Below are 24661 nucleotides of genomic sequence, written 5' to 3'. Positions count from 1 at the left end.
GGAGAGATGAGAGACTATGAAATGGAGAAAAACAAAAAGGGGAAGAAGAAGAAAAAAAAAAAGAAAAGAATGAATAAGTAAAAATTAGAAAGAAAAAAGAACAGCAAAGCTCCCAGTGATCCCACTGGTGTGGTACGAGGTCTGGGGAAGTTGTTCCCAGTTGTTGCAGTACAGCCTGGCTAGAAGGCATGGAGGAATTAAGCGCAACGTATTTGGGGGACATGAAGAGAAGGAAGGTATAGACAGATGAGAAACTGAGTAATGAAGAAAGACAAAAGAGGAAAAAGAAAACAAAACAAATTTTAAAAAAAGAACAAGAAAAGCCCCCCAAAAAACAAAAAACAAAAAACAAAAAGCACGAGAAAAAAAGAAATGCTCTCAGGGATCCCTCTGCTGTCTGCGCAAGCTGAGGGGCTAGGTCCCAAGCCATGTAGCACTGCCCCACCAGAAAAGGCTCCCAACTTGAGAAAAGGAAAAGAAAACAAACAATTCAAAACAAACAAACAAAAGCCCTGGGATCCCACCAGCGTGGCAGCCCAGACTGGGAAGCAGTTCCACACTCGAACGGAGCTCCTCAGCCCCCCAGGAAGAAGCAAAGATGGCGCACAGAGCCAAGTATTTGAGCGAAAGGAGGCGGGGAGGTGGTGAGAGGTAAGGAAGAAATCAAAAGAAGCAGAGAAAAGCAACACCAGCAGCCATCAAATGGCACTCAGGGAGTTGGTCAGTGCCAGTGCAAGGAATCCAAGCAGCCGGTGCTTCCCAGCCAAGAGACTGTGGCCTTGGGAAGCAGAGGAGGCCAAGTGGGGGTGAAGAAGGGTGGGGGTTGGGAAAGCATATATTGCTGTTTACCGGTTGTTCTGTCTCCTGCTGGAAGCTCCGTGAAGCTGCTTTCTCGTACCCCTTATTTGCTGGTCTCTGATAGGAGTCCATGATGGCAGATTCGTGCTGCATTAGCTGATAGGGGACCTCTCCATGTATGTCTCCTTGCTCTCTGTTCGCTGTCAGTTTCTTATTCCGTTTGGTGCTTTGCTGAGTTCTTTATCTCTTCATTTAAGGTTTAAAGTTTCAGGGTTGCTGTTTTCTCTGTTTTCCTTAGTTTTTTGGATCTTTGCTATAGAAGGACGGCATGGTGCTTCTGCCTAGAGCGCCATGTTGCTGGAAGTTGTATTAATTGTTCAATGAGAAGCTAGTTTGCTCTGTAAACCTTCATCTAAAGTACAATAAAAAAAAGAATTGAATATGAAGTAATATGTCATTTGAAATGTAAATATCACTCACTAGTAAATGGGTAAAGAAGGTGTATTTTTTTTTTCATTACAGATAAATACTGCAACAAATATGGACGACTTAAACTCAGCAATAAATGAATGCTATAACTACCTAAAGCTTATTGGTTGTCTAAAAGTTACAAGGACTTTAAGTGATAAATATCACTTGGTAAATGACATACTTTTCTACCATGTCATTAAGAGAGTCCAAGCACCCTTTGAAAGGTAAGTTGTTTATAAGTGAAAGATTCTCTCAAATTACATGCTTAAAGTGGTTAGTTGTCTTTTAATGTGAGATACACTTGGTAATGAATGTAAAGGTTTGTCTTAGAAAAAAACTTTAAATGCTATTTTAAAATAATGCTTTAAAATTAACCTCTTATGAATGTTTACTTTTTTGGCCTTAATATACAGAATTGTGTAAATGTATGTGCTTAAATGGGAAAGTAATCTTTACTTCAGTTTATGTTTTTAAGCTTATAATTATTTTTCTAAATTAAAAATTATGTAAAAAAATTCTTACTTCATAAGCCAACTATATAGTTCTATCTCCATTCATTTAATAACTATTTATTGAGCACCTGTTTTCTACTGGGTAATAATAGGTACTGAGCATTCTTTGATTAACAAGGTAGATATGGTTCTTGCTCTTCTTTAGCTTAAAACAGTAGTCTTCAAACTTTTTTCCAGTACCACGTGAGTTTTCAAACTTATTTTATTTCCTTGTTTTCTTCTGTTTTTTTAAATAATGGAAAATATCAAATATATATGGAAGTAGAGAGAATAGTATAACCATTTAATCACCACCCAGATCTAACATTTATGAACTTGTTGTGACCAATCTTATTAACTCTAATATTATTTTCAAGCAAATACTAGACATCATATCATCTCAAAAGTGATCAATACATTGTTGTTTTTAATATCAGTATCATTAACCCCTAGATTTAAATATACTTGCTGTATTTAAAACCATTGTAGTTATTATCCTTACTGAAATTCAAATAGTCTCATCTTTGGCCAGTGTGAGCCTCATTATGTTGGTTTTCGTTTTAGTTCTTTTTATATGACCTTGAGTGGTCTTTGATAGCTTTCTTACTATCTGGTATGGCAAGTGGTTTCAGGCTCATTTTGTATATTCTGACCTACGGAATGCTTGTTTCTTTTAATGGGAAATGGTTTTTCAAAACCACAATGTAGATTCTAGGGATGTTCATTTTTGCCAGTATGGTCATTGCTTCTAGGCCTTTTCAGTGGATCCAGAATTAGGAACTATTTAGTTTTTGTTTTGTTTTTGCCTTCGATTTATTAATATAAAATACATCATGAATTTATACTGACACTTTTTCAAATTTCCTACAAGATTTTTTACTTAATTTTTTCTGTCTTTCATGTGTAGAGAATCTTCTCAGTTCTCAAGGACAGTGACAAATCAGAGTATCCACTACCCATTTGACTTATTTCACATTTCATAAACAATAGTCTCAGAATAACAATAGCAGTGTTAGCACCAATAACATATTATTTTTAAAAACCAATTATTTTTGCCTTTCTTTTTGTTCTAGAGCTATTTAATCAAATTACTGTGTTTTACAGTCATTTGGAATAATCATTTTATTTTCTGTTTTTAGCAATTTTATTAAAATTTTAAAATTATGTAAAATATTTGTGATTACAAAGTCAAATCTATAATGTATATTGAAAGAATTCAGCTGTATGATAACAAAGTGTATTCAAAGAAGTGTATCTTTCATCCTTATCCCTTCCACCATCTATCCCTGATGAAATAACCAGTTTACATTTGTTAGGGTTTTCCCTTCCATGATTTGTTTTTCTTTTTAATGATAGCGGATAAAAATATGTGTGTGTACGTATACATGTGGGAATTCACTTTTATTAACTAAATGGTAACATATTATCCACCCTTTTTTTTTCTTTTTTAACTTGTTTTTCACTTGACAGTATATCCTGGAGATTGCTTCATGGTATTAAATAGACATATTCTTCGTTTCTCTTTAGAGCTATACAAAACTTCATTGTTTGGATATATCATAGTTTATTCAACCAGTTCCTTGTTGATGGACATTTGGGATGTTACCCTGCACTCTTTTAAATTGAAATATAATATTGCATCATAAGCTTAAATAGTTGCAAAGGATACAATTTCCAATATATTTTTAATATTGTAATTTAAAGTAACACTGTTACATAACTTTTAAATATATCCAGCTGTCTCCTACTGTAAGATTCTTAAGTACTAAAATTTTTTTATGGCTAGAATTACCATTATAATTATGATTAGTATACAAAACAATCCAAATATTTAAAAATTTATTTGAAATGCATCTCTTAGATGTACAGAGTCTTATTTTTGCCGCCAAATAATTTATATACCTACAGGTAGATCTTTCTTATTGCTAAGTGAGAGAATTTATTGTTATTCAATTCTGTTTTTTGTGTTTATAGATATGAATAGTCTAGAAGTCAGGGAAAACTTTGCTCTAGAAGTGAAGTTTAAATTAAAACCAGAATTATAAATAGGAATTAGATAAAGATGAAGGAGGCAAGAGAAGAAAGCTAAAGAGTAACTCCTCCTTTTAGGTAAACAAACAAAAACTAAATAGCAGAAACAGTGTTTTGAAATAAATACCTGAGCTTATAAGAAAAGAATCCTGCAGATGCCGGAAGTAACAAGGAAACCAAAAGCCAAAGGGCCTTATTGTGTAAAATCAAAACCCTCAACTTGCCCCACACTTGGGTTTGGAGCCCTGTATGGACCCCAATCCAAAGCAAGGAAATTAACAGAGTAATTGGTTTTGGTACTGATAATACTACTAGAGTACCAGGCAAAAGCAAATATATAGCTGCTGGTGTAGGGAAATTTCTACAACCCTAGATTAAGAGGAATGCTGAAGATAGAGCAGTCCTCACTGAAGATGAGTTCCTAATACAAATGACAAAACACAAAAGAGCCAACCAATAAAGCAAGAATTGAGAGGAATAGAATACCAGGGATTTACATAACAGAATAAACTGAATGAGAGACAAGAAAGTGTTATTACAGTGATGTAAATGATAAACAAGGAATTGAAAAAGCAAAACGTAAAATGTGAAATCAAACAGTAATTCTAAATTTAAAAATGATTGTGGACTTCTGATTTCAGATAAAATGGAGTAGACACACTTTTCTCTATTCCTCCCACTAAGTACAGTTAAAAACCCTGGACATTATATACAAAACAAACATATAGAGATTCTGAAAGGTAGAGAGAAGACAGACCAGGTAGAGACCTTGGGACCTAAGAAATGACATGGCAAAATAAAATGAAGAGGAAATCTAGGCATTCTTATAGGAAGGAAAGCTAAGACAATTTGTGGCCAGCAAACCTACCCTAAAAGAATGGCTATAGGAAGTTTTTGAAACACAAAGCACATTTTAAAAGATAGAATCTTGGAACATCAGGAAGGAATAAAGAACAACAGAAATAATAATAAAAATATGTTTTCTTCTCCTTTTGAGTTTTCTAAATCAAGCTCGATGATTGAAGCCAAAATTGTAACATTGTCTGTTGTGGTTCTCAATGTATGTAGAGGAAGTATTTGGGAAATTAGAGTGTAGACGGGGAGAGTACAGTTTCTACACTTTACTCAAACTGGTAAGATGTTGACACCTGTATACTGTATTAGTTATGTATGTATAATGTAATACCCAGAGCAACTATTAATAAAATCTATACAGAGATACACTCAAAAATACTATTAGTAAAAATGGAATTAAAAAAATACACAAGTAGTACACAGGAATACAGCAAAAACAAAATAAAAAAATGATCTTGGAATGAAAAGATGGTGACTGTCGATGTGATAGGTTTACCTATTTGACAGTTATTTATTATTAAGGTAGTTGTATGATAGGTAAGATGGCACTATGGCATTATACAGTTATTTTCTTTGCTCTTAAAAAAGATATCTGCAGGTGATTCATAGTAGGGTGGTAGCAGAGGTATATAGAGAAATGAGCAAAGATTTTAGAAAAGAAAATTCATAAGACTCGATAATTAGGAATGGAAGAGTGAAGAGTTAAGGATGACTTTTAGAGTTCTAGCAATAACAGTTTAATGGATAATGGGGCCACTTACTGTCACTGAAGGTTCAGATTTTGGTGGTAGGGTGGTGAGCTTTCTTTTGGACTTAACAAGTTTGGATGCTTGGAAATCCTCCATGGTGCCGAGTAGTCTGTTGGCTCTGTTTCTGTGCTGAAGGTAATAGATTTTGTAGTGATAAGCATATACCTGCTAAACAAGAGGGTGAAATTGCCTGAACTATGTATTTAAGGGGAGAAGAGAAGATGGCATTGGACAGATTCATGAGGGACAAATACCAACATTTTAAGGCAAGTACAGAAAGAAGAAACCTGTAAGAGAAACTGGAAAGGACTGGCCAGAGAAATAGTGGGGAAACCAGGAGACTGGTATCACAGAATTCAAAACTGTTTTAAGAGGGAGGTTGTAAACAGCAGAATAACTAAAAATTTGGCAAAATAAGGACTATTGGGTTTAATGATGACATCTTTCATGACCTTATGGTAGTTTCTCTTGAGATGTGGATTGGAGTGGAAAAGAAGTGAATAGGAAATAAAGAAATGGAGACAGTAAATATAGAGAAACTTTTGTTTAAATAACTTCCTCTACATACATTTTGTCTAGGAAGGAAAACACACAAAGTGCTGGCTGGTTAGAGATGGGATTGAGTAAAGTTTTTTTTTTTTTCTCAGTCAAAGAGGGGAAAAATAAGCATGTTTAAGTGCTCTTGAGAAAGTAAGCAGAAAGGGGATATTAATCAATGTAGGAAGTGAGGAGGTAGGTAGGGGATCCAGAGCACATGTGGGGCTTAATCGAGGGGTACAGCCAGTGCTTCATATTCTTAGTTTTTTCTCATTTTTGCCAATCTTACAGGCAAAAATGGTGCTTCTGTTCTTTACTCGTTTGTGAGACTGTGCATTTAAAAAGTCAATTACTTGTATTTCTTTTGTGAATTGTGCATTTATATTTTTTAATCATTTTAAAAATTGTATTGTTGATCTTTTAGGAAAATGATTTGTATCAAGACATTTTCCAAATTTGTTTTGTCTTGTAAATTTCTTATTAGCAGTATGTAAGTTTTAAATTTTTATGTGGTTAAGAGTCATCACTCTTTTCCTTTGTAATCTCTAGAAAACGTTATTTTTATAATGTCTAACTTTGAAATGTAAAATACTTCAGATGTCTACTTCTTTCCTCAATAAAAAAAAATTGTTAGCTTAATTTAAAAGCTACTTGAGAAAACAAAATAATATAGGCAGGAGGATCATAAAGTATTTATTTTATATTAATGTATTTGCTTGTTATAGATTTGAAAGTATCCAATCATATGTAGTCTATCCACTTTTTTTTTTTTTTAATGTCTAAGTGAATGCGATAGGTGTTTGGGTTTTTTAAATCATTAGCTGTTTTGAAAAATGTCAGGTAAATTAGCTGGGAATGTTATTGTAATACCAAACACACATGTGCAAATGTTTGCTTATTACTTTCCTTCTCTTAAGTTTTAAGCAGGGTCTGAAAACTCTTGGTGTATTAGAGAAAATTCAGACTTATCCAGAAGCATTTTGCAGCATTCTGTGTCATAAACCTGAGGCTCCTTCTGCAAAAGTCCTTAGTGATCTTTTCACAGTCCACACCTTATCTGATGTACAAGCTTTGGGATTTTGGAACACTTACTTACAGACTGTTGAGGGTATGTGAATATTTTATTTTTTATTTAACTGTCTCAGAATATTTGTTTCAAGGTATTTATTTCTTTGAATTTTGTCTTTTCGTTTCATATTAGTAAGACATTTATCTGCCAACACCAGATTTAAAAAATTAAAACACAGCATAGAACATTCTTAGATCTAATCATCTGTTTCATCTTTCTCAATTTTAAGTTAAATTGAATTATTCTTTATCTATTGGCAAGGACTATGACAATGATATTAAAAGGATATTGTTCAATAGAGTGAAAAAAATTCAACTTTCAGTTGAAATTTTATTTAGCTAATTTTTTTTTTTTTTTTACTTTTGACACCATTTGGTTTTTCTCTTTTCATTCATTGAAAAAGTTTATCAAATAGTGATAATCTAAAAGTGGCTTAAGTATTATATCTCCAAAGATGGAGTTTTAAAATCCTATTGAACCTCTTAGATTATGTGATAATTTCTTATTAGAGAAGGCATTCACAAAAACAGTGAGTAGTTGGGATAAATGATTTTAATGGTCCTTCTACTTGAGATTCAAATAAACATTTATCAGATGTACTTATTTGCCTTGTTACTGCACTTGACTTATTTAGTCTGCCAGAGATGAACATGGGAGTTTCTTCCTTCCAAAATTCCCAGTCTAGTTAGGGAAGAGTCTATGATGGTAGCGAATATAACATGGATTTATTTTTATTTTTCTCTTCTTTTGGTAAACTTTTCAGGTGGTAAATCTGCAACAACAATGGAAGACATTCTTATTTTTGCAACTGGTTGTAGTTCCATTCCACCTACTGGATTTAAACCCACTCCTTCAATTGAGTGCCTGCATATGGATTTTCCTATTGGAAACAAGTGTAATAACTGTTTAGCTCTTCCAATGACCAGTACATATAAAGAATTTCAAGAAAATATGGACTTTGCCATAAGAAACACTCTAAGACTAGAAAAGGAAGAAAGTTCTCACTACACTGAACGTTAAAATGTTTCTTTGAACAAAGCGATGCTTCTTTAAAAGCTGCTATTGATAACTTTGTTTTGTTTCAGAAATCTAGCCATCATCACTTTTGAACAACTTCTTGGCCCAATAAAATTTATGATATGAACATAAAGGAAGGTTTTGGCTGTTTAAGCTAAAAAAAAATTTTTTTTTGTTAATGTGTACTATTCAAAATTGGTGATTTTTTCTATTTTCTTTATATACATCCTTTGTAAACTTCTATATAAATACTTGTAGAATGGCTGTACAGACTTTCTTCAAGTATGGTGGTGTACAATAATTAGAAAAAAAACTGTTTTATTCATTATTTTTATAAATTGTTAACTATAGGATGCCACAGTGGTTTTTCTAGTTTTAAGCAATTTTCAAATCTTTATTTTCCTTATCTTAAAGCATTAAATAGAAAACTTAATTGGTTAAGTCCTGTTATATTATGTATGTTTTTCAGGATGGCACCAAGTTGATTGTTAAAAGTGTTTGAATATTACTCATTTATATTAAAATAACCCTCACTGCAGTTAGATTTATACCTAATGGAAAGTATTATTATATAAAAAGTAGAATTGTACAAATCTTTTGGACTCTATGAGCATTGCATAGGCTTAAAAACACTTCTTCGGTAGATGGTGTAATTGAAAATGCCTAAGAAGGTGAATCATTCTTAAAATCTTGGCTTTAACCATAGGAATTTTTTTTTCCCTTTCTATATCCCATGTGTGATATTAAATCAGAGTATGTCTGAATGATCTCTAGGTTGCCATGTTGTAGGTTTGCCTATTTGACGTTTATTATCAAGATGGTTGTATGATACAGGTAAGCTAAGACAATAGCATTATACAGTTATTTTCTTTGCTCTTGAAAGATATCTGTTAATACTATTTCTATATAGTAGAAATAACGTTAAAAAAAATACAACAAAACAAAAAATCCACTCTAATCTCACCACACAGAGATAGCTACTGTGTTTGTGTATATCCTTCTACAAACTCTTTTAATACTTACATTTCCTTTCTAAACTCTTTAATAAAATACTTATGTTTCCCTTTTTTTAATTAATGCTACTGAAAGTCAAAGAATACCTAATTGTAACAAGATCATGTAAAACAATTTGAAAACATTCCAATATCAAAGTTATGTCTCAAAAGAAAAAAGTAGGAAAAAAAAAGACCTAATGTATCATCAAATATATGTGAGACAAAGCCATGGTTTTTCACCAAAGTCAATCATGAATTTGGAGATTTGGAAGGTAAAATGTTTGTCTTAACCACATTTTTGTTGCTACAAAAAGTACTTATGAATTGTCATATTTTTATCCTTCTTTCCAAGAAGCATCCTTAAATTAATGATATTTTTAAAGGAAAATATAGGCGTGATTTGGTATAGGTGACATATAACTTTAATATAAAAGGAAAACTAAAACAACAGAATCCTAGTGTAATTTTTTTTATTACCGCGTATCTTTTCCAAGTTATACTTACAGACCTAGCAAATTAAACTTTAACTTGAAGTTTTTAAGAACATTAAACAAGAAATTTCTTTGTGATAAATTTTGTTGGATTATTGACAGTAAGAAAAGAATTACCAAAAAAGTTTGAACATCTAATATAAACTTAAAACTTGTCATACAAACTTTTATCCCAAACATGTTTATGAGCTTGATATTTTATTTCTTGACCTCCCTAGTTTTTGTAAGCCTTAAAAAGCCATTTCACCAATGCAAACAAAGAAGCCTAATTAAAGCTGTTTTCTCATTATTTGTAGTTTTAATTAATGTCCTCTAGTGTGGTAATTAAAGCTGATAATACAAACACACATACGTTTGGAGGGAGGGGGTGGGTGTGCTTGGCTTGGCTACAACTAAAGATAGTATTTCAACTCCTTGTTTCACTTGTTTGTAGACAGGGCCTTAGGGATGAGATGTGTAAATAATACTTTAGGATATTCACACTGTAAAGATAAGTGGAAATACTCATTGTGCAAAATGAGTTCTGACTGAAGGATGGTCCATTAATATAATTTTTAGATTACTCTGTATTGTCAAGACGTATCAGAAACCAGCATGCCATTTTCTACAGTGTTACTGTGTTAAATGGTTGGCATTATGATTGCTGTTTGTTTTAGCCAGTGCAGAATTCTTACTGACATTGAATTTTACAAATTATGTTATAAACCTTTATAATGTGTATATGTATTTCTTAAATATTTTAATCGTCTAAATGCCATACATTTTAAGCTTGTTTTTCTATTCCTGTCAATATTGAGGAAAACCATAAATTGACCTATAATCCATTTCTACTGTTAATGGTTTTTCGTTAGTTTATATTTATTGTTTTCAAAAGGTTTTTAGTGTGGGAACTTCATCTGAAGATCCTTTCTACAGTTCTCTACTATTTTTGTAGTTAGTCATTTTCCTTTTTAGTATTTGTTAAGGTAAAGATTCTTTAAAATATCTCACCAGAAACTATATATATATAAAAAAAATAAGCCATTTTTAGCTTGGGTTAAGTAAAAAGCCTTCATTTGATTACCAACCTGAGAATTCACTTTGGCTTCTAATTTACACACACACACGCACACGCGTTTCCCCTGCTATCCGAAAGTAGAGTGTCCCTGTGAAAACTTTTGTAAGCCAAAATGGTGTACAGAGAAGCAATTACCATTAATTTATATGGCAAAATTTTTTGAGCATTCCCAAACTCAAAAAATAACATACCAAATAACACATAAAACCTAAAGTAACACTAACATATAGTAAAAGCAGGAATGATAAATACACAGCCTATATAAAGTAGAAATAATGAATGTACAGTTGTAGTTTCACTTACCAGAATGGGAAAGACAGCAAGCACACCGCAAGGCTAAGCGTAACACCCTTAGGAGCTCTTAGGCCGTTCTGGTAACTTAGGACAGATGTACAAAATAAATCAAGATAAAGCACAGATGATTGCAAACATAGTTCAAACCTATGGCGGCTCGATGCTGACATGCTGAGTGTAGTTCCTGGGGAAGGAGTTTGGCGAAGTTGCTCTCGCTGCTCATGGTGCATGCTGCCTCTGTAACGGCTTGCTGCAAAACAAATGCTGAACGCTATTTCCATGTTTCACCTTTCATAAAAGTGAAAATCTCTTCGGGTTTCAGTTAGTGAAAACAGGTGCTAAGGTCGTTCATAAAAGCAAAGTGGCTTAAAGCAAACTTTCGAAAAGCAGGGGATACCTGTATGTATATATGTTTGTTGTGTGTGATGTGGAGTTGATTCTGACTCATAGGGGCCCTGTAGGACGGAGTAGAACTGCCCCATAGGATTTCCTAGGCTGCCAGGTCTTTTCTCCCTCAGACCTGCTGGTGGGTTTGAACTGCCGACCTTTAGGTTAGCTGCTGAGCTCGTAGCCATTGCACCACCAGGACTTCTTTTAATTGAAACAACTCAGTGCTAAATGCTAAACAAAGACAAGTATAAAACCAATTTAAACCTGTTGCTGTCGAGTCAATTCCAACTCATAGCCACTCTATAGGACAGAGTAGAAATGACCCATATGCTTCCAAGGAGCAACTGGTGAATTCGAACTGCTCACCTTTTGGTTAGCAGCCAAGGTCTTAACCACTGCGCCACCAGGGCTCCAAGGGAAGTATAGTATGCAAGTCGCAAGATTTCTTGATGATTTTGCCTTTACCATTCGGTCATTCATTATAAGAAAACAGTAAGGACAAGATTTTATTTATAAATATGTAATTCAATCACTATGGAATATAGTGATTGTCACTTTTAAATTTTATTTAGTGCTTTATTGTTACTTTTATAATCTATTAAACTAGTTTTTATGCTCGTTATAATACAATACAAAGCCTAAGAACACATTTAATGATGGCGTGCTTGAATATATTTTACCTGTAGTTTTAGGAAAATTTGGATTGCCTGGAAAAGAATCAAGGAGCCCTGGTGGTACAGTGGTTAAAGCACTTGGCTGCTAACCGAAACATTGGTGGTTCGAACCCACCAGCTGCTCCGTGGGAGAAAGATGTGGTGGTCTGCTTCTGCAAAGATTACAGCCTAGGAAACCTTATGGGGCAGTTCTACTCTGTCCCTATAGGGTCGCTATGAGTTGGAATCGACTTGATGGCAGTGGGTTTTTTTTTCGAATTCCCAAACCTATTCCAGTACCTAGTATATGCCAGGTGTGCTAGGTGATAGTTTATATGTAAATCTATTTTCTCCTTTTTAAAAGACTGCTAGATGTAACCAAAGAGCATGACACTTCTAACACAATGAAGTTTTCTAAATGTGTTTATGCTACTAAATGTAAAGTGCTTATATAAACTAACTTGTTAATACTGAACAAGCTTAGGATTCTTACAAAACTGAGTAGATAAAAGATCCTTTCCTCTCCACATTTGAGAAGTCCTATAAGTAGTTGTTGGCTCATGCCCAGGAACTTCTCTAGAATGAGATATTAAAACTACCCCCTAATGCAGTGGTTAAGAACTTGGCTGCCAACCAAAAGGTCAACAGTTGGAATCCACCAGCCACTTCTTGGAAACCCTACAGGGGCAGTTTTACTTTGTCCTATAGGGTCACTGTGGGTCGGAACCGACTTGGCACATAACAACAACAACAATGTAAAATAGCTTGCCAGGGTAAATTAAAACCTAAAATTTGGATAAGTCAAATAAAAGGCTACAATAACTTAGGTTAACTAACACTCTATAGGCATAGATTATTTTTTTACATTCTAATAATATATAATAGATAACCTTAATCTGTCTCAGCCTTACAGGGATTATATCTGCTGCCATTGTTCTTTTGGATACACCAAAACCAAAAACCTGCTGCTGTCTAGTCGATTCCAACTCATAATGACCCTATAGGACAGAGTAGAACTGCCCCATAGTGTCTCCAGGGAGAGACTGGTGAATTCGAACTGCTGACCTTTTCGTTAGCAGCCAAGTTCTTAACCACTGCGCCACCAGGGCAGATATATTTTTCTATAAATTTATTGCCCACACTCTGCACATTTCTTGGTCAGGACTTTTTATCCTTTCCTATGTATATACTGTATATAGATGTTAAACATTATTTTTGTGTTTTATATTAATATGATGCATATAGTCTTGGGAAGGAGTCTATGATGGAGCTAAAATGGTTAGATGATAGATTTCCATTTGAAAGTAGAAGCACCTAAATGACCAAGATTGGGTTGTCAGATATTGGGAGGTGGGAAAGCTTATATATTTAAAATTCTATGGATACTATAGAATGAAGTAGAACTTTTCTATGTGACAGAGACTGTCATTTCTGTTTAATTATAACATGCCTAGTTCATTGAAGATTCCTTCACTTTTATAAAAATAAATAGTTCTGATTTGTGAACTTGAGAAGGAAGTGTTTTATTATAGAATATAATTTTTTAAATTAACATATAATTTCGAATGTTAAATTTTAGAGACAATCATTTCAGAATTTGGTGCAACTTCAGAATTAACATTCAACAGCTAATGCAATGTCATCAGTGAACTATTGGACATGGGAAATAAGTTGTCACTGTGTACCCATTTTTGATGTGCAATAAAATATGGGTTAAATTGGAAATCATTAATATTGGATATATTTTGTGATCACATGGCTTTAAGTGTACATTAGAACATTAGTGCTTTCTCTACTACCCTTACATCATCCCCAAGTAATGTTTTGTGATTTTGCAGTTCCAAAAAAAAACTATTTTCCATTTTGCACCAGCCTGGCTCATGTGGCCCATACAGGCAAAACACCAGCATAAAAACTAGACCATTTTGCCGAACAGATGAGTTTGAGTTATCTTCCAGATTTACAGCCGTGCTCCCAAACTACCTGGTTCCTGGAAAAGGAGCAAATGGGAGACACCTCCAGCTGCACGGGGAGAAAAGCAAAGGCAGGGACAGATAGTCCAATCAACAAGCAAGATAAACACAGGCTTACCTGCTCTTAGCAATCTGTAGTGAACAATTTCACTTGCTTTCCACATCAAAGGTGGTGAAACCCATGTGTAATTGTTCACTACATATAACTAAGCACCAAGTAAGCCTGTGCTTACTTTGCTTACTGGGTCATCCGCCCGTCAGGAATTATAAATTTGAAAAGAGGATTTGATTCTCTAGGAAGGTGCTGTGGGGTTGGTAGAGAGATGCCAGCCATACCTAGAAGCAGAATATGATGTGGTGAAAACGTGACATTGTCCACTATAGATGATCCTGTAAGCATCCTGCTTACCTTGCCTGTTGGCTAATCAGCCCCTGAGCGGAGGGACCTATCATACGTGCATACTTTCTTCCAGGAGCTTCATTTACTTTAGTTCTGTGTGTGATCCCTTACACACCTAGACAATTAAATGACCTGGAAACCCCAAACTAACAGTTAAGTGTTTAATTAGGTTCTTACCCCTACATCATACTGTTACTATCTGAGAGACGGTAGCTTGATTTCAAAAAAAAAAAAAAAACCCTTGCCAACGAGTCAATTCCGATACACTGCGACCCTGTAAGACAGGGCTGAACTGCCCCATAGGGTTTCCAAGAAGCGGTTAGTGGATTCGAACTGCCAACCTTTCGGTTAGCAGCCTGAACGCTTAACCACTGTGCCACCAGGGCTCCGTAGCTTGATTAGACAGGTTAAAAATTCCTCATATTCTGCATCTGACACTGCTAAACCATTCAAGTACAAATGCCAGGTCACTAAGTCCTGACAGGAGAGATGAAAACAAGGAAAGACCTCTCTGGAGGAAGCGGAGCCCAACCTCCGGGTGCCTGTACTGGCTCCGCCCCACCGGGCTATGCTTCCGGGGCTGTCGGGGCGTCCACGTCATCCCGGGCTCCGCTCGCCAGCGGGGCAGTGGATGGTGGGAGTCAAGATGGCGGCAGCGGCGGCCAGTATTCGGGAAAGACAGACAGGTACCGACTTAATCCCTTCTTCTCCCTGCGGTTTCATGCCTGCCGCGGCGACATCACCTTCCTCAGTTTGTCCCCTCCCTCTGCTTGTCGCCCTCACCCGGTCGTGGTGCGTGCGGCTCAGAGATAGACCTCGAGGAATTTAATCCAGTCCCCAGAGCATCAGGAGTCCCTCCCCTTTGAGTTTTTTGCGAAGAGATGCCTTTAGCTGGAGGACTCGTTACCTCAGCAGTGGGGCAGGAGAAGGGGCTTCAGGGGTAGGCTGGTTGTCTCCTTCCTACTGGGCCTCAGAAAGGCCATCACGATGGGTCTGGCAGCTGGCATTTTCGTTCCTGTGTTGTTAACCTATGGAATCTCTAGGTTTGTTTCTGTGTGGTTCAGCCCTCTCCCAGTTTTAATGTTGAAAGAACTCCATTTTTCCGTACTTCCACCACAGTTACAAAACTTGGGTATTCGTTTTCAAAACGGCCTACTTTCTGCCGTTTCTCTCCCTTGGACCAATCTTTTGGGTGTACCTGAAGAGAAATGCCAGGTGACGATGGTAGACTTAAACCTCGTAGTCACGTAGTGGCGTACTGAGTTGTATTCTGCTCTTCCCAATGGTTAATTTACTGTAAACTATCAGATGAAGTCAGGTATAACTTAAATATATGAGAATCCAGATACGATTTGAGGGAATACCCAAATATAACAAGATTCCACATGTACACTTACTCATTGTTAGATAGATCATGACAGATCATTTATCAAATTAGTGCCCTGAGTTTTATCCTCCTTCAGACAAAAGTAAATTTCTTTGTATGTGCTGTAGTAGCAGAGGTAAAAATTTTGTTTGTGCCTGTTGGAAATGTTTTGGGAAATAACTCACCATCAACCCCTAAATATTTGTTGAAGTTCTACTACACGCAAGATACTGTGTATGATTGATACAAACGAATGTGCAAGTCAATTTGGATAGATAACAGCTGACGTTTATTGAGCATTTATTTTTGCTAGGCACAATTCTCAGTGATTTTAAATGTATTATTATCTTCATTTTGCAGATGAGGAAACCAAAGTATAGAGAGGTTAACTAGCATGTCAGTTTCTCACTTTGCCTGCCTGAAGAAGAATTTTTATTCATCTTTTAAAGGTCACCTCAAGAGTTAGCTCCTTTATGAAAGCTTCCTCTCTACCCTTAACCTGTGTATCCCTATCTCCAGTTCAATAGGCCAAATCTGTAGTTTCCTCCTAAGTTCTTCATGCATGCTTTCTTTTGCAGGTTCTTGCTCATCTCCTCCATGTCTCAGCATTGAAGAGCCCCAGGTCAACTGATTTCTCTCTTCTAGCCTCTTGGCTTTAAATGCCATTTATATGCTGATTCTCAAGTTTATATCTCCAGCCTGGACCTCTCCTCTGAACTCCGTTTTCCCCATATCAGTTAATGACAGCTTGATCCTTGTAGTTGCTCAGGTCTAAAATCTTGAAGTTTTCTTGACTTCTCTTTTTCATACCCCACATTAGATCTATCAGTAAATCTTGTAAGCTCTACCCTGACAATATATTCAGGATCTGACCATTGTTGCAGTTATCACCCAGACCCAAGCCACCGTGAATTTCTACTTGAATTTCTGCAATAACCTATTTTGTCTCCCTGCTTTTACAACCCTGTTCCCCTTCAGTCTTCTCCACTCAATACCCAAAGTGGTCATGTCACATCTTTGCTCAAAACCGTCCAGCACCTTCCCATTTCAATCATAACAAAAGCCCAAGAGATCTTACAGTGATCTACAAGATCCTATGTGGTCTGTTCCCCGGTTGTTGACTTCATTTTCTGTTTCTCTTCCTCTTTCCTTGAATACACCAAGCATACCCCAGCCTCAGAGCCTTTGTATTTGCTGTTTCCTCTTTCTGCAGTGTTCTTCCATAGATACCTGCATGGCTTATTTCCAAACTTCTTTAGGTTTTTACTCAAATGTTACCTTCTCAGTAAGGCCTTCACTGACCAATTCCCTGTCCCCCTTCTCTAGCTTATTCTTCTCTGTAGCACTTACCAGCATTTCACATACCATATGTTTTACTTATTTATTGTCTTTCTCCTCCAACTGGAATGAAAGCTTATTGAGGACAGGGAATTTTTATATGGTTTGTTTCTATATCCCCAGCAGCTAGGGCTGTATTGGGCACATGGTAAACATTCACTAAACATTTGTTGAATAAATTAAGGAATGGATAGTAAATGTAGTTGACAGTATTTGTTCAGTAAATGAGTGAAGAAAACATTCCAGGTAAGAGTGAATCTACATTAACCAAGTCTAGGAATGTGGATAGTATGTTTAGGGCCAATAAAGATACCTCGCTCGCCATTTCAGTTAAAAGCAATGATTTAAGCCTTGAGGAGTTACCCTGATGAAAGGAAAATTACGTTCTTATACACTCTTTGAAGACAGGCCATGTATCCACTAAAATCCCTTTTTAACAAGTTAGCAGGGCTCACAGCTGGAGAAATTCTAGTCTTCTGGATGGGGCTGAGAAGACAAGTGGGGGATTATCTGCTGATACTGGCCTCTCTGAGTTAGGTAAGGCCTAGCTCTGGAGAACACTTCACACCTGGGCTCACATGGCCAGGGTAAGAAAGGTGGAGCCCAGACTGTGGTTCTTCCTAGTCATCATGTATCAACACTGTAAACAACTGTTCTAGAAGCAAGATTTTTCCCTGTCCTGGGCCGTGAGTGCTGGGATGGTGGTGTCTGTATTGCCTAGAGGTGGGAGGAAGAGCTCTGCTAAAGCAGTGGGAGGGCTGACCCTGGAACACCCATCTATGCCTCTTGTTTTAAGTATTAAAGGTTTTGATTATTTATTTATATTTTTGTATAATAGCTTAACACCTGTGAACCCTGAAGTAGATGTAAATTTTTGGAAATGTGCAATTATTGGCTCAGCATTAGGTATGAGAGTTTTCAGAAAAAACCATGTCTCTATATACAGACACATAAATACACAAATATGTCATTGAAGTGCAATTTCTTGATTACTAGAGGTGTTTTAGCACCATACCTGCTTCAACAAACATTTAATGGAAGCTTTTCTAGTGAGTGAATGAATGTTATACATTGACACTCAAGTGATTTGAATATTCTGTAGTTCTCTGGGAGGGGTTTGGAATATGAGTTATTCTGTGTTACTTAATAAAACCTAATCCAAATGCTTTTAAAAATTAATCAAGTAGATTTTAAGGTTACCAATCTTTTTTAAAAAATTAAATCACCTAACTCATATACTCCGTTGAATATTTGGCTATCTCAACTTCACATAGAAATATATTAAAGGATTTTCATTTTCCTTACAAAATATTTCTGAGTCTGTTGTAACACATGAACATATGAGCAATGAAAACCACAAAATACTATACCATCTAGAGCGTGGCTGCTGTAATTTTTGAATTTCTATGTTTTCTTACCAGGAGTTATCACTTACCCTACCATATCTATGGGAAAGTCTCAGTTTTTTTACCCCCGTTGAAAACAATTTTAAGCAATATAACTTTTCAGTGAATCTGAGGGATAGATTGGTTGGAAAATGTACTCCTAGGTAACTAAAAATTAGAAGTGCTGTATTAAGGTTTTAGATGTAAACCGATTAAATATGCCAATAGATAATTTTCATCTTTAGAAAGATCGTCTTAATGTATTCTTTCAACTCAACAGTAAATAGACAGCAGAACCATTGAGGTCATTGCAAGTTCATGACTGAAGAAATTTCTTTTTGCATCTGTATAAAATTCAGTGTTGGATAATCAGGAGAAATACAAAAAGCTTCTTCCTGAACATTTTTCACATTGTTTTATCTGGGGACAGATGCCTGTTGTATTTTAGAAAAACTCCCAAACAGATGCCAATTAGCTGTTGAAGGGAACAGTCTTACAAGGTCTGACCTCTAGCTCCGTACATCCAGTCATCTGATTAGTCAGTATGACTAGAGTTGATTTGTGCATTTTGTTTTCAAGTAGTAAATAAGAAATGTGAAAGAAATGTAATTCTTTAAAAAATGATAATATTTGATACAAAAAACTATTTTAATTTTCAGTGGCTTTGAAGCGCATGTTGAATTTCAATGTGCCTCATGTTAAAAACAGCACTGGAGAACCAGTATGGAAGGTAAGAGAGAAATTTATTTTAAGGGGGAGTATTTCTTTTTCCTTAGTCCTTATTTGTGGTAGTTGGGGGGAGTTTCTTATTAATACTGAACTAGTAGCACATTTTAGTTATAATGCATGAATATTTTTTATTTAACGTGTTATCTTAATGTAAATTTTTTTGATAAACATTTTATGGAGTGAGATAGGTAATGAGATAATATTCATCTAGGGAATCCAGCTGATCTCAGGCAGGGTTGCTGGTAGGTCTTTACCTGGATTGATGTTTTGTTGTTTAGCTTTCCAAGTACAGACTCTAGATCTTGCAGTCTTTCTTAGGATTAGTCAGACTCGAGAACTAGTTCATTTTAACTGTTATGGATTGAATTGTGCCCCCACTCCCCCAAATATGTGTTGAATTTCTGGCCTAGTACCTGTTGATGTGATCCTGTTTGGAAATAGGGTTTTCGTCTGTTATGCTAATGAGGCTATGCCATTGTAGGTTGGATACTAAACATAATCACTTCTGAGTTATAAAAAGACCAGAATAGAGACAGACAGACCCACACCTTCAAGACCAGAATAGAGGGAGTTAGGCAGACAGACAGACACACAGATATACACACAGACACATGGAAGACATGCCATGTGAGGACTGTCTACAAGGAACCAAGGAACACTGGTGCTACTGACAAGGAATTGACACCACCAAGACACTGGTTTGAACTTTTAGCCTCCAGAACTGTGAGAAAATAAATTTTTATTCTTTAAAGCCACTCGTTTGTGGTATTTGTATTACAGTAGCAAGACATTAACCAATTTATGAGAAGAGTGATCTGTAAACCAGAACACCAGTTTATTAATTTGTGAGATGTAAAACTATCAGTAAAACTTATTTGGACCAGAAAGCAATCTGTAGACATTCTCCTTTGAGAAATATTGGAGAGCCTTCAGAAATTCCAATTCTTGGGCTCCTTCTTTCTAAACTTCACAGTGATTCTCTTTCTTTGAAGAGATAATACAGTTGATTAGGTTTAAACTTCATTAGCTTACACTCATTTTAGCTTACAACCAAGTCGTCTTGATTAGAGTTTTGGGTGTTTTGAAAACTCTTAGTGAGTCCTTATAAATCCTTTGGGTTAACTGTAAAGGTAGTTAAAGTCATCCATTTTGAATTTATAATTTAAGCATAAGTTGTTGTTAGCTGCCATCGAGGCAGCCCCTCTGTATCATGGCATGAAATGCTGCCTTGGCCTGCACCATCCCCACGATCAGTTGTGGATCAGACTGTTTTGTGATCCATAGATTTCTCATTGGCTGAATTTCAGAAGCAGATCGCCAGGCCTTTCTCCTAGTCTGTCTTAGGCTGGAAGCTCCACTGGAACCTGTTCAGCAGTATAGCAACACGCAAGCCTCCACTGACAGACAGATAGGGTGGTGGCTGAGCTTGAGGTGCACTGGCTGGGAATCAAACACAGGTTTCCCACCTGGAAGGATAGAATTCTACCATTGGACCACAAGTGCCCTCCACTTAAGTTTCGGAGAGCCCCCTAATTTTTCTCTTCCTGTTTCTTTGCAGGCATCTTCTTGTTGCTTCTTGCATAAACTATACTTGTTTATTTATTTCTTAAGGCCTGTATTGAGCTTTTGAATTAAATAACTTGAGAATTTCTTGGGTACAGATTTGTGTCAGATACTTTCCTTACCAATCATTTTTATTATCACAAGATTAATAATACAGGTATATTGAGATTTAAAGAGGCAAGATTTTTGAGAGATGCAACATCTACCCTCTTATAACTAGAGCAGAAAGATTTTTAGGAGCCCTGGTGGTACAGTGGTTAAGAGCTCAGCTGGTAACCGAAAGGTTGGCAGTTTGAATCTACAAGCTGCTCCTTGGAAACCCTTTGGGGTGGTTCTGCTCTGTCCTCCTATAGGCTTGCTATGAGTGGGAATCAACTTGATGGCAATGGGTTTGGTTATTTGGTTTTTGAAAGGAAGTGCTGGCATTCAAGAAAATCATGTCCTTATGTCAGCATTTTTATCTCTCATTAACAATTTCTTACTCCTTAAGGAATCATTGAGGTAGTTGTGAAAAACACTTATAGTTGTTGAATAGTCTATTGTTTGCCTTGACTCCAAAACTAATTTTGAGTTAGAATACTCAGTTGGAGTTCTTACCATTCTTACATTTGTCAGTTTTAATCCTTTTAGAATGGAAGAAATGCGTTTGTTAGAATAAGGCTGTCAAGTACTCTTTATGGACTTAATTTTAAAAGGAGTATCTTATTAACCTGAGATGTTGAATTACTAAACTTCCTTAACAGTCATGGAGCTTCTTACTTACTAGTTTTGAAAAAGTGGCTGTATTTTACTCCTTTGTTTTTAGAAAGGATATATGTGAACTGGTGGCGGGGGGCGGGTGGGGAAAGTAGGGGAATGTATTTGAGTTTGCTGTATGTTCAAAGTCCTGCATTATAGCTTTAGATGAAGATTTGATAATCTCTAGTATTTTTTTTTTAACCTGGAAAAAGTATTTTATAAAAAGAAGTATGCGTAATTATTTATTTTAGCCCAGTAGTAATGATTTTAAGAGAGTATTGCTGTGTTGCTGTACTTTCTGCTTAGTAATAATGGAAAATATTAACTTGAGATAAGGATAAGAATTCAACATATCTGGTTTATTAAAAAAAATTTACATCAGTTTTGTCTTAATGTGGATTCTCTATTGGCTGTTTACTGATAATGCTTAAAAAACACGTTTGTTTTTTTTTTATTAGGTGCTCATTTATGATAGATTTGGCCAAGATATAATCTCCCCTCTGCTGTCTGTGAAGGAGCTAAGAGACGTGGGAATCACCCTGCATCTGTGAGTTTTAACAACATTTTTAATAAGAGCATTTATTTTGAAATATATTTTTAAAGATTTTTGGCCACTATGAAATCAAGTGATTAAGGGATGTTTATAGAGAAAAATAATGTTAGGTTATAGAACTTATATACTGTAAAACCAGGGCTTCAAACTTGTTCATTCTCGTTGGACCCCCTGCTGAAAATTTGCATTTCCACCCCAGAGATACTGAATCAGAATAGACATTTTAACAAGATCCCCAGCTGATTCTTATGGTATCCCCAGGTGATTCTTATGTTTACATAAGAATCACTTGAGGATCTTGTTAAACTGTAGATTCTGATTCAGTATATCTGGGGGTAGAAATGCATATTCTTAGCAGGAGGTCAAACTAGACTGAACCAGTTCAAGCCCTATATAAAACAACGTCCCCCCGACCCCTGTCTTCTTTAATTTGGTCTTTTACTTCTGAAGTTAAAAATAATCCCCAGGCTTACAACTTCTAAATTTAAATTTCCTGTCTTGTGTCTTTTCCTATACACCTGGTTTACTCTCTGAATGAAGGAAAAGACTTAATAATCTTAGTGTCTCTTCCAACTCTAAAAATTTTTTGTTTATCATTAGTATGAAAAATATAAGTGACTATGAAGATATTACTGTTAAAGTAATCACCGTAGGAGGCTATCTACCTTGTCTTCCTAACTGTTGAATTTGTTTGATTATATTGGTCCTGATAGGTTTGGTAAATATAAAATTAATTACATTACTTTAAAGACTTGCCTAGTGGAACATTTCAAGAGGGACTATATTCATGAATAGATACTAATATCTTTACATACTGGAAGTGTCCAATTATGTGGTGTTATAACCCATTTGCATTCTATTCTGTTTATGGTTATAACCAATTTTTATCCTATGGTTATAACATATTGATTTGAAATCTACTCTTGTATTGGTAATAGTGGTTTTAGATTTTCAGTGCGGGAAGTATCAGAATGTAGTTTTATTAGCTTACATTCTTCAATTTTATAATGTGTACTTGTTTAAAATTAATAGAATACTGCATCAATTCTAAAATTACTTTTTGATGTTTCTGAAATTAGGGTGTGTCTTATAATTGATGGTGTGTCATAGTTTAATTGACAGCATTTTTCTTCAGTGGTATGTAACATAATGATATGTTTTAAAATTGGTAGCACCTTAGGTTTGATGAAATATAGTATTTGACATATTTTTCTTTTATTTTTATGTCGGATATAAAATTTTTGTTGGTAACGTATTAATTTATATGGGTTGAACTGAAGTTTAGTTTGATGCCTCTGTGGAAAAGGTAGTTTATTAATAAGCATAGATTGCCATTGGCATCTTACTAAGTGTTTAACTCTTTTATTTTACTAATGAAAAGACAAGTAATAAATACACAAACATACATTGTCTTTAAGTTTTAAGGAAACTTTCATATATTTTTCATTTAAAAAACGTATTTTATTTCATTTAAATTCCTTCCTTTCAAGAAAAGAATTTCTGTTTTCCTTCTCTTGGAGAGCTGTACCTTCTCCTCGGCTCGTATTTCTATGAAAAATAGGAATAAAATCAATTTTGAATATGCTTTAGTTCCCATTCAAGGGAAATGTTGATAGAAGAGAATGTGTGACCATAAAAGGTATTAAAGAATAAGACGAGTGAAGTAGAACACATGAAGACTAAGAGATTAGGATCTTACTAATAAAAAAAATACTAACACTGATGTAAGGAGAAACTGACTGAACTAATTGTAATGAATTGTAGCAAAAACTTTTAGAGCACTGGTCACTGTCCTTGAGCTGGTGAACTCCCAGTTTGAGAAATACTGTTTTCAGGTAAGTGACTAAGGAAAAAAATGAGTTTTTATTCCTTATGTCTTCTAGGCTTTTGCACTCTGATCGAGATCCTATTCCAGATGTTCCTGCAGTGTACTTTGTAATGCCAACTGAAGAAAATATTGACAGAATGTGCCAGGTAATGTGAATTCTTATTTTCTTGAATATGGAAACAGATTTTTAAAAAAATCTTAGGTATGTGTTGTTAAGAATTTTGAATTACCCTATCCATTTTCCCACTTTGATTTTTGAGACTATCTAAACTTCAGATAGTTTGAAAGATTTAAAATTTTCTGGCTGAAGAAGCATTAAATTGGTTAAGACTGAGTCTGGCTGTAAAAAACAAAATCTAACTATATTAGCTTTAAAAATAGAATTTTATTTTTCTGAAATAACAAAGTCTGGGAATAGGAATTCCGAGCTGGTATAGCAGCTCTATAATGTTATCAGAAACCCAGGCTCCTTCTGTCTTTTTGATCCCCCATCTTTAATTTCTTGCTTTTCATTGTCTTGGCTTGTTGCTTCATGGTGACTGCAGCGGTAGCTATTACATCTGTATTCAAGGCACAAAAACGGGAAAAAAAGATAGTGCCAGCCTTAACTGTTCCTTTTTGTCAAGAAAGCTAAAGATTTCCCAGAATACTTCCATTTATGTTGTGCTTGGTAGAATTAACTGCAGGGGAGGCTGAGAAAGTTAAATTTAGCCAAGTGTATTGCCAAATTTGGATTATTTTAGCAAAAAAAATAAAAAAAGGAAAGACTTGATACTGGATAGCCAGCTAACGGTGTCCGCCACAAGTCATAAGCATCTTTACTTGTTAATCACTGTTGAATAAAATTGCTGTTTAAATCATTAATGAAGATCACATATTTTGTGTTCTAA

At 35.3% G+C, this 24661-nt stretch overlaps 2 protein-coding genes across 10 annotated transcripts in view; both read left to right on the top strand.

Moving 5' to 3' along the window:
- Positions 1-10967, top strand: part of G2E3 (G2/M-phase specific E3 ubiquitin protein ligase) — an 84881-nt gene extending 73914 nt beyond the window's left edge. For 5 of the 6 annotated variants that reach the window (XM_023731498.1, XM_004376553.2, XM_023731499.1 and 2 more), the window contains 3 exons: positions 1321-1493; positions 6850-7040; positions 7765-10967. In XM_023731498.1, coding sequence (XP_023587266.1) covers positions 1321-1493; positions 6850-7040; positions 7765-8021 — 621 coding nt within the window. In that variant the 3' untranslated portion in view covers positions 8022-10967. Of the gene's footprint in view, positions 1-1320; positions 1494-5603; positions 6783-6849; positions 7041-7764 lie in introns of those variants that run through there. The other variant, XM_023731502.1, reaches the window with a different exon arrangement.
- Positions 10968-14854: 3887 nt separating this feature from the next.
- The window catches only part of SCFD1 (sec1 family domain containing 1), a 114771-nt gene continuing 104964 nt past the window's right edge, over positions 14855-24661 (top strand). For 3 of the 4 annotated variants that reach the window (XR_002824121.1, XR_002824120.1, XM_023731497.1), the window contains exons 1-4: positions 14855-14957; positions 19020-19090; positions 21849-21937; positions 23827-23917. Coding sequence is in view for 2 of the 4 variants with exons in the window: in XM_023731497.1 (XP_023587265.1) it covers positions 14903-14957; positions 19020-19090; positions 21849-21937; positions 23827-23917 (306 nt within the window). In the remaining 2 variants the exon portion in view is untranslated. The remainder of the gene's footprint in view (positions 14958-19019; positions 19091-21848; positions 21938-23826; positions 23918-24661) is intronic. The other variant, XM_004376537.3, reaches the window with a different exon arrangement.

The sequence above is a fragment of the Trichechus manatus genome, unplaced genomic scaffold (genome assembly GCF_000243295.1).
Source record: "Trichechus manatus latirostris isolate Lorelei unplaced genomic scaffold, TriManLat1.0 scaffold00043, whole genome shotgun sequence".
In the NCBI taxonomy this organism is placed as follows: domain Eukaryota; kingdom Metazoa; phylum Chordata; class Mammalia; order Sirenia; family Trichechidae; genus Trichechus; species Trichechus manatus.
This window is presented reverse-complemented; position numbering and strand designations above follow the sequence as displayed.